We start from the raw sequence: 17,994 nt of genomic DNA, 5'->3' as shown, positions 1-17,994 counted from the left end.
GTCTTCAAAGTTTTAGGGTAAAATAACTGCAAACTACATCCAAAGGTAGAACTGTCCTAAATTGCATTAAGGCAGGAAGCACATTCATAGTACACTTAGTCTACTTAGTTCTGATGACACTAATGACCAAAACAAAATTTTATTATAACTGTATTAGAATAATGGGGTGATAAAAAGGGGTGTGCCTATGTCAAAGGTAGCACAGGTGGGAGAAGAAAAAACTACATTTTCATCTTAATTTTCAGAAGATAAGTTCTCAAACATAGAAATTAAAAACATTATAAGCTTGAGATATGGGGGCATGAAGGTAAATATCAAAAGAAGTATCTAGAAGCTAAAAGAAGTGCTTCTGGAGAATGAGTAATGGGGATGTCTGTTCTCCATAATGAGCTCTGTAATACTATTTAAGTTTTAAAAGTATGTACATTGGAACTTTGATAAAAACAAAGTTAATTTTTAAAGAACATACAATAGGCGTAAGGCCTCCATATCCACAATCCTTCATTATGGCAAACTATTCTTTTTTTAAAGAATTTCATCCCTATAATAAACATCTTTATTCTTAAAAGAATAAAATTATTTCAGATTCTACAACTTTAAAGAAAAGTAAAGAGAAACTACATAAATGTGGCAAAAAAGTTTATTTATTGATGCAAATCCAAATATAAGGCAAGTGGGAGAACTCAAATGACTCCTTGATCTTCAAAATAAACAACCTTCCAGTAGAGGGTTCCCAAGTCAAATTGCCTGCCTCACCCACAGAAAAAATATGAAACGTGAATGGGTTTTATCTAAATCTATGTACATAATCTGAATGTATCCCCAAAGTAATATGATCTTAAAGAAATATTTAAAATGCACACCAGATATGAGCCACAACCAGTGTTCCTTTGCTAGAGTCAGCATGACATATGTTGGAAGTTAATTCTCCTCACCTGAATTGAAGAATCATCAGAGCTTGAAATAAGAGTTTTCCCATCATCTGTGAACTGGATGTGCCGTACAGTTTTCTTGTGCCCAATCCTGGATTGGAAGATTCTGTTGTTTAGGAGTTCTAAAATCTTCAAAATAGAAAACCACAGAAAATTAGCACCAAGAAATTCAGCAACACCCAGGCATTACACCCCAAAGATATTAAATTTAAATTAGATACAGAAGGGTATAGAATTTCCATCTCATAGTGCTTTCATTTTAATTAAAGACACACAAATGAATGGAACATACATATGCACAAGTGTATCCACACACACACCCTAAAATAAAACTCACTGGAATGACCAGATAGCAGTAGGAACCAGTGGTCCTTCTGAGAACTCAACCACCCAATTCATCAAACAAGTGGCAGCCTGAACTCAGCCTCCAAAAAGAAAAGGACATGTAAGATGGATGAGAGAGAAGAAAAATTCTGGATGACTGACAACACAAGCTCTTTATAAAACACCAAAGACAAGGAAAGAGGGGGTAATGAGAGAGACAGGAAACAGACAAGAGAATAAAGAGTAGGTTTCGGAAGTATATCAAGAACACATAAAGGATCTAAAGATGAATATGCCTAATGCAGAGATTAAAAAAGTGGTAACAGAACTCAAAAACTAATGACTATGTCAAAAAGGCTTTCAAGTGAACTGACCAAAAACAAAACAAAAAAAGTAAATATGGTTCTCTTGTCCAAATTAAAATGTCTCAAGGAAGCCTAAGGAAAATAGAAATGATGCTAATATAGGAAATGGTAGAAATTCAAGCCTAACCTGCATGTCTGAAAAAATGCTCCTTTTAGGGGCGCCTGGGTGGCTCAGTCGGTTAAGTGGCCGACTTCGGCTCAGGTCACGATCTCGCGGTCCGTGAGTTCAAGCCCCGCGTCGGGCTCTGTGCTGACAGCTCAGAGCCTGGAGCCTGTTTCAGATTCTGTGTCTCCCTCTCTCTGACCCTCCCCCGTTCATGCTCTGTCTCTCTCTGTCTCAAAAATAAATAAATGTTAAAAAAGATTTAAAAAATAAAATAAAATGCTCCTTTTAGAAGGCAAACGGGAACTGTGTGAGAGCGTTCCCCAATGAGCAGAACAATCTTAGAACTGCTGTAGGGAAAAGGCAGGCAAGCATCATAGCACAGCAGCTCAGAGACCAGGGCTTAAATCCTAGCTCTGCCACTTACTGATTTAATCAAAGTTATGGAAACTTGGAGTTTAGACATCTGTAAAACAGGAATAACAACATCTAACATCCAAGTATTATAATAATTCCATGAGAGAATCTGGTTGATAAATACCTAAAAATGGTAGCCTTTATTATTTGATGATACTAGACTCAACCACATGAAAATGCTATCTTACAAGTTAAATACAGTCAAATACTGGTAATCTCATATGATTCATTTTATATTATTTATATTATTTGATGACTCTGAGGACAGGGATATGGATGAGGTACATGTGTGTTTTGTGAATTATTTCCTTAAACTAAGGTTTATTTCAAGATACTCAGATCGTAAAAACAAAAAGAATGTAGCGCTGGCTTGGCAACAAGGTAAAAATAAAAGAGGAAGCAAGGATCCTTTAAGAATGAATAATAGTATACACCAGTTTGAAAGACGAGACCGAGAGGGAAGACTAAGGTGCACTCATAAAAGGAGAACCATCCCTTGCTTAAAAAACATTCACAATACACTTTTTTCAAAATAGCACTCATCTTCATGATAAATAATTTTTCACAATAATGAAAAAAAACACCTTAACTCTGAATCCATGCCACAATGGCCACGACAAATATATAATAACACTGGCATCACTTTCTAAAAGCTTCTTCCTTCATTTTGTGTGTAAACATATAGTCTCCTCTTTGTGGGGCAATATGGACTAGAGAATATTTGTGTAATTCCTTATGAAAATAAATCCAAAGTAAAACAAATGTGGCTTGTGTCACAATTAATAAATTAAGAAATAATCCCAAAAAGCTTGGATGAGAAAAAGGTGAGAGAAGGAGCAAATGTTCTTTGGAAAACCATTACACAGCTAAAGACAATGTGCTTTGTGATGAAATCATTTTATTACACATTTTTGCATTTTTTAAGTTATTTGGTCTTCTTTAATAAGTTAAGGATTCAGGTGGTGAAGAGGTATACTTCTAATACCAAAAGAGTATCAGAAGGGTTGGTGAAACAGGTAAGCAAACGACAACCCTGCACAGACATTTCCAAGGAACCTTATCAGTACCAAAATGGAAACTTACACCAAAGGCTGAGTTGCTAAGGAGAGAAAAAAGTGCTATTTACATGGTCAGCTAAATCTCTGACAGTGTTTGATATTCTTGGAGAATAGCAAAACAACTAGATAGACCATAAGAACACAAAAAGACAAAAAGTATGAGAAACCATAGTAAAGGCAATCTGAAAAATATATCACCAACAGGATTTTAAGATTTTAGCCTAGCAGAAGAATGACTGATATACCACAAAAAGATTTATTTAGTATAAGTCTACAATGCCAGACACACAATTTTAAATAAATAAGTCTCCTGCACAGAAGGATTCTGAAGACTAGAACAGAATAATACCTCAATGGCTCCATCTTCGCCTCCAAATGCAATGTACTCAAGATGTGGACTTAAGCAACAGCAACTAACTTGAGCTTCTGTCAGATAATCAGTCTGACCTGTTTTTCCATTAATGAGCTAAGGAAAAATAAGGCATAATCAGTTGTTAGGCTGTAAGAGCAGTTTCTGTTCTTTAGAACAGAGACTTCAATTGAAAACATAAAGTGAAACAGAAAACAACCAACAAGATCTCCCAGGGGAACAACAAAGTCCTATCCTAGTCTCAGCAGCTGCATTTAGCACTTCACGCTTTCATTTCATTTCACTTTTGTAGTTCAAATACATTTTCATAAAATAAAATGAGCTTTAAAAGGTTTAAAAAGCAGCTGCTGTGCCCACCACCTGAGACACATGAATTTATAATCCCACAGCTAACTCTGCACCGTTTTCCATTTCTTTACAAAGCCCATTTCAGTAAGGCTATCATTTGCTAAAGTATACTTTTCTGATATTTTTCAAGGGGGCTACTGAAACGGGACTGAGATAGACATCATATAAAAAGCAAAATTCAATTTAAAATGAGTTTTAGGAGCACCTGGGTGGCTCAATCGGTTGGGCAACTGGTTTTGGCTCAGGTCATGATCTCACACTTCGTTGAGTTTGGGCCCCACATCGAGCTCACTGCTGTCAGTGCAGAGCCTGCTTCAGATCCTCTGTCCCTCTTTCTCGATGCCACTCCCCTGCTCATGTTCTCTCTCTCTCAAAAATAAAACATTTTTTAAAAAATCTTTAAAATGAGGTTTATATCCTCTAATCACTCACAAAACAGTTTAAATTAAGATTCTTTCCTTTGTGAAGCAGGGGAGAAGGGAGCTTTGGAGAAGAACCCATAAGCATAATATGGGTGACTGGACTTATAATGCTTAATCTAAGGTTAGCTAATTTTATAATACGTACCAATGCTAACAATTACTTTAAGTCTTATTAACAAAGATGGCTTATTGCTCAACTAAACCTATTTCTCAAACTTAAATCAATTGTCTGCTACCTCTCTCTCTTACAACCTAAAAGTCTTAAATCATTTTTTACCACCATGAACTAATGGTCATATTTGTTTCAGGCACAAAGATTACAGGGTATCCATCAAGGTAGCCTTTTCTTCACAATGACATTCAAAATAAAGACTGAATTGCTAAAAGCTGAATTTATCTTCTTTCTCTCAAAAATAAATTTCCACATTTTTCTAATAGTGACTAAAACATGTTTTGTTCACTTAAATGGAACTATATTTGTCAGTTTAACTATCCCCTAAACTCTCCCATAATCACTGACAGAGAATGAAATGATACTTTTATAGCTGTATGACTTCTTTTTGAAGTCTCACAGTTATGACAACTATTAAAGAAAGGTTGCACAAATTTAATAAAGGTAATATAAGCTTGAGGACACTGAACTTGACAAGAAAACTGCAACAGAAAATATCCCAAGTCTGCTAAAAATCAGTAACGAGGCATGCACATTCAATTTCACACATCAATTTATCCCAGAAATACAGGGCATTAGGAGCTCCCCATCAATATATTAAGGATGATAGTGTAGCTTGTAAAATACAGAACAAGCCATATTAATGGGTGCCTCACACCTTGACTCTGACCCCCGACAGGAGAAATTACCACATGCCATAGACTGTTTACTCCCAGATATCTGTCTCCTGAATCTGGATTCCACCTTCACCCTATAACCAGCTCAGACTTCTCAAGATAAAAAGGACCATATAGATGAAGAAAGTGAGGCTCAGAGGAAGTGTATAATTTACTCAAACATCACACAACTGACAATAAAGCCTAAACTGTACATGGGTCTCCTGAGTGAACAGTCACTGTTCTTTCCATCACATCAAGCTGGGCTTTGCAGCTCCAGAGCTTGTGAAGCTCTGTCTTACCCTCAGTCACTCCGTCTCAAGTTCTCCTCCCGGACTCCATGAAAATCAAGGAATGTGATTACAGATACCAACAGGAGAGGAATGAAGTGAGGCAAAGTTCACTTTTTAAAACTCTAAATATTAAGCATATTTAAGCCTCAGCTCAAGACCCACATATTTATTCAATTAATACCTACTGAGCACCTATTAGATATCACACATTTGTGCCTGATTCCCAAATTCAAAACTGAACAAGAAAAATGTGAATTGGAAGTTCAATCAAAATTTTTTGGGGCGCCGGGATGGCTCAGTCAGTTAAGCATCCAACTTCAGCTCAGGTAGAAAACTCATGTTCATCAGTTCGGGCCCCACATCAGGCTCTGCGCTGACAGCTGAGAGTTTGAAGCCTGCTTCAGATTCTCTGCTTCAGATTCTGTGTCCCCTCTCTCCACCCCTCCCCTGCTTGTGCTCTCTCTCAAAAATAAATGAATAAACAGGTCGCCTGGTTGGCTCAGTCGGTTGAGCATCCAACTTCGGCTCAGGTCATGATCTCACGGCTCGTGAGTTCGAGCCCCACGTAGGGCTCTGTGCTGATGGCTCAGAGCCTAGAGCCTGCTTCAGATTCTGTGTCTCCCACTCTCTCTGCCAACCCACTCGTATTCTGTCTCTCTCTCTCAAAAAAAAAAAAAATAAACATTAAAAAATAATAATAAATGAATAAACATTAAAAAACACACACACACACAATTTTTCCAATTGTTTTCTAAAAAATACTCACCTGCAGATGTCTTACATTGTCAACTGCAAGAACCATCACTTCATTTTCTTGAAACACAACATCTATTTCTTGCTTTAACACTATAGCAGAGTTCTCACATACTTTCTTTGTCTCCCAGAGCTAAATAAAAGATTAAAAAAACTAAAATAAGATAGTCATATCCTTTGAAATATGTAAAGAGAAGCCTTAGTCTTAAAGCAAGATACAAACCATGATTCACACTCAAAATACATATGATGCCAGGAAGTTTTCAATTATTAGATTATAATTCAATAAATACTTATTAATTATATGCTACATGGGAATGCAAGCTGGTATAGCCACTCTGGAAAACAGTATGGAGGTTCCTCAAAAAACTAAAAATAGAACTACCTTATGACCCAGCAATTGCACTACTAGGCATTTATCCAAGGGATACAGGTGTGTTGTTTCAAAAGGACACATGCACCCCCATGTTTATAGCAGCACTATCAACAATAGCCAAAGTATGGAAAGAGCCCAAATGTCCATCAATGGATGGATGGATAAAGAAGATGTGGTATATATATATATACAATGGAGTTACAATGGAGTATTACTTGGCAATCAAAAAGAATGAAATCTTGCCATTTGCAACTACGTGGATGGAATTGGAGGGTATTATGCTAAGTGAAATTGGTCAGAGAAAGACAAAAATGTTATGACTTCACTCATATGAGGACTTTAAGAGACAAAACATATGAACATAAGGGAAGGGAAACAAAAATAATATAAAAACAGGGAGGGGGACAAAACAGAAGAGACTCATAAATATGGTGAACTGAGGGTTACAGGAGGGGTTGTGGGAGGGGGGATGGGCCAAATGGGTAAGGGGCATTAAGGATTCTACTCCTGAAATCATTGTTGCACTATATGCTAACTAATTTAGGTGTAAATTTAAAAAAATTAAAAATGAAACAAGATTAAAAAAATCTTTTTTCACTAAAAAAGAAAAAAAAAATTATATGCTACAGTGAGTAGTAGTTAGTATTAAGAGTAATGAGTGCCCGACCATGAATTCTAGTTCCACCTAAAGTTGTGACTTTGGGAAGGTTACTTAATACAGTGCTTCTCACAATAAGAACTCCTGCCAGTCTTCACACTGATACCAAGATAAGGAACTGGTACTAGAATTTAAATCAACTATATCACTAACACACCATTAACAGTATGCTTAGTGATATGACTGATCTTTTTTTTAAGAAGACTTCTTGATGAAGAAAGAGGTAAGTTGATTTACATTGTGGCTCAAGTTTATTGAGACTGGCACTATAAGCAAAACTGATTTAACCTTTCTGTGACTGTTTTCTCACCTGCAAAAAGGACTGCTATCAGAACTAGCAAATATAACAGCAGTACTTCTCACAATGTCTAGCATACAGTAAATACTAAAAAAACTTTAGCTACAATGTATATAAAGTACTATATTAGATGCCACAGGGTCCCTGGCCTCAAAGGCCTTGTAATTTAAGATGTGTAGGGGCGCCTGGGTGGCTCAGTCGGTTGAGCGTCCTACTTTGGCTCATCATGGTCTCGCAGTTTGTGAATTCGAGTCCCGCGTCGGGCTCTGTGCTGACAGCTCAGAGCCTGGAGCCTCCTTTGGATTCTGTGTCTCCCTCTCTCTCTGCCCCTCACATTCTCATGCTCTATCTCTCTCTGTCTCTCAATAATAAATAAACATTAGAAAAAATTAAAAAATAATAAAAAATGTGTGAACAAGTTAAGAGGAGCAGTGGAGAACTAAAGGTGAGACGTAAAGCAAATCTGTACTTAACACTCAAAGCAGAATTTGGTTAGTACCATAAGAAAAGGACATAGAGTTATATGGCATTAAAGGGAAGATACATTCTCCCAAATGGATTATTAGGAAGGGCTTTGCAGAAAGCCTGGGGGGAATGTGTAAGACTGTTAGGATTCCAACAAGGAGAGAGACAGGGAAATAGAGTATTCCAAACATAAGAAACCATAAAAGCAAAAGAAGCAAGGAACTACAGGGTGTTGGGAAAATGTGAGCAGTCCAGTATAGGTTACCTGTAGGAATAAACCAAAAGAAAGACTGGAGCAGAATGAAGCCATACTGTAGAGAATTTCAATATAAACTTAGGACTACCTACTTACTTTTAGTAGTTTTTAAGCAAAAATGACATGGCTGTATTGTACATGAGGAAAATAGCTTGGAAGCAGCATGTAGAAAACCAAGAAAGAAAAGACTGTGGCACACACTAATACATTAAGAGAGACAACATGTAATGATCACCTAAATTTGAAATGAAAAGGTAGAAACAAATGACAGAAAATGGAAAGGCAGAATCCATTAGAATTGGCAAATAACTGGATGGGGGAATTTAAGATGGAGGAAAGAGTCAAAAATTAAGTCAATGTATTATCTAGTAATATATTTTTAAATGAATCAAAATAGAATATAATCAATGGACTTCAACATTTGGCCCATGATAATACTCAATGAACACATATGGAATGAATGAGACTGTTATAGTCCATGTAATAGCACTTTTCAAGGATAAATATGAATCTAGTAGTTTCTTGTTTTACTGCCCCCAATACTGCCCATCAATTTCTTAGTTTCTAGGAGGTTTATGATCAGTAAATGTCTAGAATGAAAATGTCAATATTTCTCACCCTGATTGTCTGGTCATCAGAAGATGTCAAAAATGATGATCCATCAGGAGAAAACATCACACAATGAACCCAACTTAAATGTCCTCTGCAGTCAGCCACTTTTAAACATGAGTCCATATTCCACAACTACAGAATATATAGGAAATCACATTCATAAGAATTTTGAACATATCAAGAATACTGAAAATAGCAAAAGTAAACCAGTATCCACTTCTATGAATATAGTCCAAAATAAACTAGCAAAAATACAGAATGACTTGTGTAAAAATTATTCATTGCATCTTATTTTTAATAGCAAAAATTGCAAACAACCCAAAGGATCATCAATATGGAACTGACTGGGGCGCCTGGGTGGCTCAGTCAGTTGAGAGTCCAACTCTTGATTTTGGCTCAGGTCATGATCTTATGGTTTGTGCATTCAAGCCCTACATCAGGCTCCGCATGTCAGTCTCTGTCTCTGTCTCCCTCTTTCTCTGCCTTGCCCCTGCTCATTATCTCTAAATAAATAAACACTGAAAAAAAAAAAAAAAGAGAACTGACTGAATAAACTACATAATGGAATATTATATAGCTATAAAAAACACCCAGACAATGACTAGTCACTGAGATAGATTTACAGAAAATAAGCAAAGAGCATATATACTTCTATGTAAAAAATATATATATTACACTATATATGTATATGTATATATTTACACACACACACACACACACACACACACACACACCTGGATACACACACTATACTGTGTAAGAGATGAAAAACAAATACCGATATATACATGGATATAGACATGGAGATTTTGTTTATACAAAATACATACAGATATCTGCTTATATACACAAAAAGAACATTGGAATGTTAAACCAAAAACAAAACCAGCTACCTATTGGCAGGAGTTAGAAAAAGGGATAGGGATAGAAATGAAAACAAGACTTCTCTGAATATAGCTTATTACAAAACTTTGATTGGAATCATGCATTTTATCTATTTTTTTATAAGTCATCAAAAAATAGACTATTTTCCACTGTCATCTAATTCTCATTTCAACCAATGGCAAAACCGTACAATAAATGAATATACTAATTGTACATGTACACACTTCTGTTATTCATGGTTATTATCAATTGTAAATGTCTGCCACCCTGGCTATATTTTGTCCTGAGTTCTGCTATAAATTATTCAAATATATTCCAGTCTAATGAAGTACCATATGTGCCCGAGTTCCTCTCATTACACTCTGAATGACAGACCCACTTTACAATTTCAGAATAAGCATGGACAAAACAAGTACTTCATCACATGCCCAGTGGGTTTCAATCAGTGAGTTCTATGGTTACAAATTAATTGTATGAAATTTTCTTTGCCTTATCACTAGAGTCCAAGCTCTTGTGGACATACAAAGCTAAAGGCCACAAATGACAATGGTTCCATAACTAAGAAATCTCCATTGAAAATCCTTCCCTTTTCCCTTCTAGTTCTACCCCATCATTTATTAGAGCCCCCATTTTAGGAAAAAGGACAATGTTTCCTCAAGCTTTCTAATAGGAAAGGGTAGGGATTTTAGAAGTGACAGAAAAGGCTGAAAGAAGAGTTGCTCCTCCACTCCTTCTAAAATCCTGACAAAAACCCACAAAGAGGAAATTTCCAACCACATCTACCTTGAGGATCTATAGATAAGGTGAAAGATCTAGCACATCTGAATTTTTCAATTCAAGGACTCCGCTGACAAGAACACTGCCCACAGCACCCTACTTCTTCCCATCATTTCAAATAGGACTGGAGCCTGCCCACACTCACTGCCTCTGCTTCCAATGGGAAGATTCTCGGCAGGGAAGTTCTTCAGTGTTAGTTGCATTGCTTCTGTACTTGGAGGTAAGCAGACCTTACAGAGCTTACCCACTCACTCTCACCTATTATATCTCCATGCTGAAGACATCTCCATGCTGAAGATACCTCCATGCTGAAGGGCTATAGCTCAGAAACTCTCCCCAACATCTTCACAGTAAGGGGCAAGATTGTCAAACTCACTAAAAATTGCTGAAATAAGCACAGAACACTAAAGAAGTGCTTGCAGTAGTCAAGCTTCCTTTGAGAAGACCCTGTGAACCAAGTGGATTTGTCTATTTTCCAGATAAAAGCCCATACCCACCTTCTTAGACTGTCATCACAAGGGTCTCCAAATTACCTGATGGTAAGACCCACTCAAGAAATAAATAGTAACAAAGCTTGGAAAAACTAATCCATCTTTGGAAAACAAATATAAGGAACTCACTGTTTTTGAAAAAATTAATACAGCCACTCACTTATTTCTCAAACATCCTCAGTAGTTAATGGTTTAAGTAGCCCATTCTTTGGCATCCTTGTACCTCTGGAGACTCAAACTTCACAGAGTAAGTGAACTACTCACCTCTACACAGCACTGGGATAAAGCCACCACTGCCAAGTGATTTTGTGGGGAGAAGTCACAGTACTGGATGGTGCTATGATGGCCTGTATGGATTTCTGCCAACAGGCCACTGGCATGAATGTCAAAAAGCTGTCAACATAAAATAGGTTACCTATGAAAATAAAATACTTTTAAAAATAAGCTATATTCAAACTGAATATAAATTTATAAGTCCTGACAAAACACAATTACTGATAGTTAACAGTCATAAATAAGATATAAATCAATATACACATACTTTTAAAATACTGCTCATCTTGTAACATGTTTCCTATAAAGAAAAATTTATCAGGGCACCTGGGTGGCTTAGTCAGTTAAGCATCAGACTTTAGCTCAGGTCATGATCTCATGGTTCATGAGCTTGAGCCCCACATCAGGCTCTGTGCTGACAGAAGCCTGGAGCGTGCTTTGGATTCTGTCTCTCTCTCCCTCTGCCCCTCCCCACTCGCTCAAGTTCTCTCTCTCTCTCTCAAAAATAAACATTAAAAAAATTAAAAAATTAAAAATAAACATTAAAAAAGAAAAATTTATCATGGATGAGGTCTCAAGCTGACCTAGGGAGAAATAAAACCTTTGTGAATAAATGAATGGACTAGCCAAATTAACATACAGAGAAGTTCTCCTGAATGCTTATTTATTCAAAAGAGGAAAATGGATACTCATAAATGAAGATGATCAAAATAATATAGAGCAGAAGCTTGCTAAAATTAAATTAGTTCAACCATTTCTATTTCTCTTCAGTGCTATCAAATTATCCCATTTTGATCATCTTCCCATTTTTGAATTAAAAAAAGCTATTTTTGTGTAATACAAGCTTCATTTCAACTTCTGAAAAATTTTTAAATGTTGAATATGCTCTTCTGAAGTTTTTGCTAAACGATAAAAACATTCATAGCAATATATAGTATTGTGATTTAAGACCAAGGTATAGTCTTTAGGAGGGAAAAAAAAAAAAAAAGCTTCCAGCGGGAGCCATAAATATGCACACAGCCCTGCAAGTATGCACAGATGGTAAGCAGCACAGCATCGGGGGCCAACAACAAAAGATAGTAAACCATATTTAAAATATAGTTTTCCAGGATAGATTGTTCTTAAAAATTAATGGTGGAGGGTGACAGAGGAAACTGAGCATGTATGAAATAGGCATCTGTCCTATTACCACCAATTACTAAGTGGTAAAAAGGTAAAGCCCTAACAATTGGAATAGGCCAACAAAAGAGTTTGAAAGAAACCAGAAGAAGGAGAATGGAGAAACCATAGAGTAAGAAAAAGGGATCTACATGTAATTAAGGGTAATTTTAGGGTACTTTTATTTTAGCAGGTAAAATAAAAACCTCGTCTAGATTTTTAAAACAAAAACATATTTCATGCAATATAAAGTTGTTTTCTTCTATCACTGGAACAGATCTTTTAAAATGTTCAAATTCTGCTTAACACTATTAGTCATTAAGGAAATGTAAGTCAAACAACCATTAGATACCACCACTTCACACCTAATAGGATGGTTATAATTTTTTAAAAAATGGAAAATAACAAGGTTTGGCAAGAAAAAAGTGGAACCCCTGTAACACTACTAGCGGGAATACAAAATGGTGCAGATAGTTTGGTGGTTCTTCAAAAAAGCTAATTTAGAATTACCCAGTAATTCTATGCCTAGGTGTGTACACAAAAGATTTGAAAGTGGAGGCTCAAACAGATACTTGTACACCATGATCACTGTATCATTATTCACAACAGCCAAAAGGTGAAAACACCCAAGTGTCCATCAACAAATGAATGCATAAACAAAATGTGGTATATCCATATGATGGAATATTATTTGACAATAAAAAGGAATGAAGTTTATATATGCTACAACATGGATGAACCTTGAAAATATTACACTAAATGAAATGAGCCAGATACAGAAGGACCAATATTATATGATTCCACTTATATGAAATATCCAGAACAGGCAAATTCATAGATTAAAGGTTACCAGGGGTTGGGGGCAGAGAGGAATGGGCAGTTACTAGTTTCTGGTTACAGAATTTGTTTGGGGGTGAAGAAAAAGTTTTGCAAACAGTGCTGAGTTACACAACACTGTGAATGTAATTAATATTACTGAATTATACATTTAAAAATGGGCTAAAGTAGCAGATTTTACATAGATATACTTTACAAAAAAAATTTTTTAATCTTCAAATCTTATAAATGCAATGGTTCCTTTTCTGTTCCTACAAATTTTAACAAACTTTAAAAAGTTTGCTATTTTTTTCTTCAATTGCATGCTAAAGGAGTATAAACCGACATGCAACAAAGATCGAAGGGTCACAGATCAATGACTAGATCAAAAACAATATAAATGGGCCCTCAGTCAGTTTTTATGTAAATATACAGTATATTTCAGTTATATTCTTTAAAATTGTACTATCTCAGGGGATTTGAGGAGCTCTCAAGAGACTTAAAGGCCTCTTCCTAAGCTAGCACTCTCACCAAGAAGAGTGCAAGTTCAAGAAGAAGAAGAGTGCAAGAGTGTTCAGTTCAAGTGCAAAAATCATGAAGCCCAATGGCGAGAAGCTGGACAAGTCCAAGTGCAACATCTCCCAGGCTCTCCTTGAGCTGGAGATGGACTCAAACCTCCAAGCCCAGCTAAGGTAGCTGAATATAACAGCAGCCAAGGAAATTGAAGTTGGTAGTTGTCAGAAAGCTATCATCATCTTTGTTCCTGTTCCTCAAATGAAATCTTTCCAGAAAAATCTAAGTCTAGCTAGTCTGTGAATTGGAGAAAAAGTTCAGTGAAAGCACACTGTCTTTATTGCTGAGAGAATTCTACCTACGTCAACTCGAAAAAACCATATTAAAAATAAGGAAAAGTGACCCAGCAGCCACACTTTGACAGCCATGCATGACACGATCCTGGAAGACTTGATTTTCTCAAGCGAAATTGTGAGCAAGAGAACCATGTGAAATTGGATGACTCATAAAGGTTCATTTGGATAAAGCACAGCAGAACAATGTGGAACACAAGATTGAAACTTTCTCTGGTGTCTATAAGAAGCTCACACGCAAGGATGTTAATTTAGAATTCCCAGAGTTTCGGTTGTAAACAAAAATGATTAAATAAAACATTCACATAAATAAATAGATAGATAGATAGATAAATAAATGATTAAATTGCACTATCTTGGGTGTGGAGAATAGGAAGAGGTTGGTAAAAGGATATGAACTTTCCATTCAAGATAAATGTGATCTGAGAATCTAATGTATAAGACGGTAACTACAGTTGATAACACTGTATGGTATAACTGAAATTTGCTAAGAGTAGAAATTAAATGTTCTCTCACACACACACACACAGAAGGTAAATACGTGAAGTGACAGATATGTTATTTAACTCCTTGTGGGGAGAATCCTTTTACAATGCATACACATATTAATTCACACATGTATACCTTAAATATCTTACAATTTCGTCAACTGTACCTCAATAAAGCTGAAAACAGAACTGTAGTATCTCTTATCAAGTCTTTTAAAATTACTATTAGAATGAAATGTCCCTGAGCCATAAATCAGAATATCTATCTTTCCAAATCCATGGTATAACTTGGGACAAATTATTTGGCTGCTCTGAACCTCAGCTGCCTCATTATTAGCATAGGTATATTGTAATCTGCTGCATCTCTTGGACATTTATATCAAGAGAAACATGTGAGAGCACCCTGAATACTACAAATGTAAGCTATTACTACATTTCCTTGTCATTCACTATTTTAACATATTGTCCTCATTTACATCATAGAAATCTCACAATATTCTTCAGTTGTTGATAAGTTTTTCTATCACAGTCACCAAATCATAAATTTGAGGAGTAAGGAAGCACTTTGAAAATCACCTAAATCAATGTATTCAAAATTGTAACAAAAAAAAAAAGTGATACAGAAAGTATTCCATATTTTAAATCTATTTGAGAAACACTGGACTAACCAACATAAATTATTTTTGTATTATAGGACTTATGGAGGCTTTAGGTATGTTAGTATACACTGACTCTAATAAGGAAAGGAACACACATTTCTCAAACCTGTGTGACCATGGAAACCTTTCCACACAAAGCCAATCAACATCCCCTAGAACACAATTCTGAGAACTAAGAAGTTAGGGAGCCTATCCAAAATCATATAGTTATACTTTATTATTTATATCAATGAACAGTATAAAATGCAAAAATCAATAGATGTTTTCATTTTCTTTAAATCAGGCTAATTTTGGCTTGTTAAAATATGGATACTTACAAAGATCTTATTTTTTGCTGCCACCATTATCCTAGCACCATCAGCAGACCATGAACAACATTTCACTATCACTTCCATATCCTCTTGAGGCTCCTCTGAATTTAGGAAGAATTGCTTCACATTAATGCTTTCCCTCTCGTTTGCTGATTTCACATCCCAAAGCTTCAGATTGTAAAAATTAAAAAAAAAAAAGTTTAAGTTTGTTTTAATCTCAAATCACACATCTAGAATTCTACCAGGATTAAATGTCATACAAATTATTCACTTTTTCTAATGAACTGTTTTCACTTATGTGTGACTTTTTATAAAGCTTTCAAATTAAGTACTCCAGTTTCATTCAGCACCTTCCTAAAAAGAAAAAAAAAAAAAAAAAAACTAGAAGCACTGCCTGAAATGCAAAATGCAGAATGTAAAACTAAATGCTAAAAAACCCTTGCATGGTGTGGAGGAAGCTAAAGATTAGGTGGTGACAATAAGAATGAGAACAGGAAGAAAGGTGAGACTCACGATTTGCCACTGCTGCCCTCTGCTGTGCCAGGCATGAAGTTTGCTTCCCATCTATCTACTGCATGCACAACCTGGACACCACACAAGGCCCAGTCTAAGCTAAGTTATAAACGTAGCAAGAGTATCCAGGGACATAAGGAAGTCCCTGAAAATAAAAACAAAGAATATGCTAAAAGGAAGCAAGGCACCTTATGTGTTTGTGGGACCATACACTTAAGCGGCACAAAAGACAAAGGCCTTCAAGAAGACCCATCTCCACTCCCCTTGGCCTTAAACAGCAACCGAGCTTCACAGAGTGATAATGACTACCATGCCCAGACCAAGGGTTGGTCAAGGACGACCAAAAAAAAAATTTTGTTTAATTAAAAATTAAAACAAAAAAACAAAAAACCTGCTTCTTAGGCTTTAACTCAGCTTCCAAAGAACACCTCCAAAGTAAAACCAGGTTTGTTTGACCAAGCACATTTTTAAAGCTCAAGTTTAGAGGGGCACCTAGTCAGTTAAGCGTCTGACTTCAACTCAGGTCATGATCTCACGGTTTGTTGAGTTCGAGCCCCATGTCGGGCTCTGTGCTGACAGCTCAGAGCCTGGAGCCTGCTTCGGATTCTGTGTCTCATTCTCTCTCTGCTCCTACCCAACTTATGCTCTGTCTCTGTTTCTCAAAAATAAATAAATGTAAAAAAAAAAAAATTTTAATCTCAAGTTTAGAGGCACATTATATACACTAAGGAATATAACCAATACCAAAACCTTTACCCTTGCAGCAAATGTGGATAAAGTGGATGAAGTAAAAGACATCAGATAATAAAATAGCCTTCCTTGGTACTTAAAGAGGAAAAAAAAAAAAGCCTATACATAAATGCCAGAAGTTTCAGTCACATCAACTACATATATGAGAAATCACATTGCTTCCCAAGCCACCACTGCCGGGATTTAAAAAAGAAAGAAAGGGGGCACCTGGGTGGCTCAGTCGGTTGAGCGACCGACTTCAGCTCAGATCATTATCTCACAGTTTGTGAGTTCGAGCCCCTCGTCGGGCTCTGTGCTGACAGCTCAGAGCCTGGAGCTTGCTTCTGATTCTGTGTCTCTCTCTCTGCCCCCTCCCCTACTCATGCTCTGTCTCTGTCTCAGAAATAAACATAAAAAAAAAAAGGAAAAAGAAAGAAAGTAAGAAAGAACGAACCTAACAAAACCCAATTTCATTAAACCTGTCTAAACTACATTCTGCATCTGGACCTGACTTCAGCTCCTATCCAATGAATGATGAAATTCCACACATCGAGGGACCAAGTAAATACAAGCATTTGATTTTGAGCAAGTCACTATACTGTATCAAGGGCCCATGTGCACCCTGGGCTTTGTGTGGTTTACATGGCAATTTTAAATAAAAGTCACATTTTGAAACAGTTTATCAACAGGGCCTGAAAAACACATGCTTATCAACATGATACCCTGCAAAATGCTTAAAAGATTACAGAGCCATTTGGGGCAGGAAATAATTTTACAGTTCTTCATCCTCTCAGAAGGCAACAGCTTTGCGAAGACTTTGACCTTGAGATGCTGTTATCCAACATCATTTTACAGGACCTCTGCTTACTACACGTCACTGTATCAGCACGAACTAGCTAACGATACTGCCTTAATAGCACTGTGGGAAAGCTGCCACAAACACGGCAGTTCTCACCAAGAGTGCAATAATGTCTCTCCCCTGCTGCTACTGCTCTATGCTCTACAATCACATTTTGATACTCACACATGATATCAAAATCCTGTCCCTGAAGACTTTTAACACTTTTTTCTTTCGAGTTTGGAGAAGTCTTACTTTGATTTGAAGGGACACAAAAAAGGTTTATCATTGTGAACACATTAACCACTATGC

The 17,994-nt window shown here is 36.4% G+C and overlaps 1 protein-coding gene across 6 annotated transcripts in view; it reads right to left on the bottom strand.

Annotated features, from left to right (window-relative positions):
* The window catches only part of APAF1 (apoptotic peptidase activating factor 1), a 94,722-nt gene that overhangs the window by 23,772 nt on the left and 52,956 nt on the right, over positions 1–17,994 (bottom strand). For 4 of the 6 annotated variants that reach the window (XM_049626133.1, XM_049626131.1, XM_049626134.1 and 1 more), the window contains 6 exons: positions 15,609–15,770; positions 11,296–11,424; positions 8,885–9,010; positions 6,227–6,346; positions 3,549–3,665; positions 936–1,061 (listed from right to left, as the gene is read on the bottom strand). In XM_049626133.1, coding sequence (XP_049482090.1) covers positions 936–1,061; positions 3,549–3,665; positions 6,227–6,346; positions 8,885–9,010; positions 11,296–11,424; positions 15,609–15,770 — 780 coding nt within the window. Of the gene's footprint in view, positions 1–935; positions 1,062–3,548; positions 3,666–6,226; positions 6,347–8,728; positions 9,011–11,295; positions 11,447–15,608; positions 15,771–17,994 lie in introns of those variants that run through there. The other 2 variants (XM_049626135.1, XM_049626136.1) reach the window with 2 other exon arrangements.

This window comes from Panthera uncia, chromosome B4 (assembly GCF_023721935.1).
Source record: "Panthera uncia isolate 11264 chromosome B4, Puncia_PCG_1.0, whole genome shotgun sequence".
Taxonomy (NCBI): Eukaryota; Metazoa; Chordata; class Mammalia; order Carnivora; family Felidae; genus Panthera; species Panthera uncia.
The sequence above is the reverse complement of the archived record's forward strand: the minus strand, read 5'-3'. Positions and strand labels throughout refer to the sequence as shown.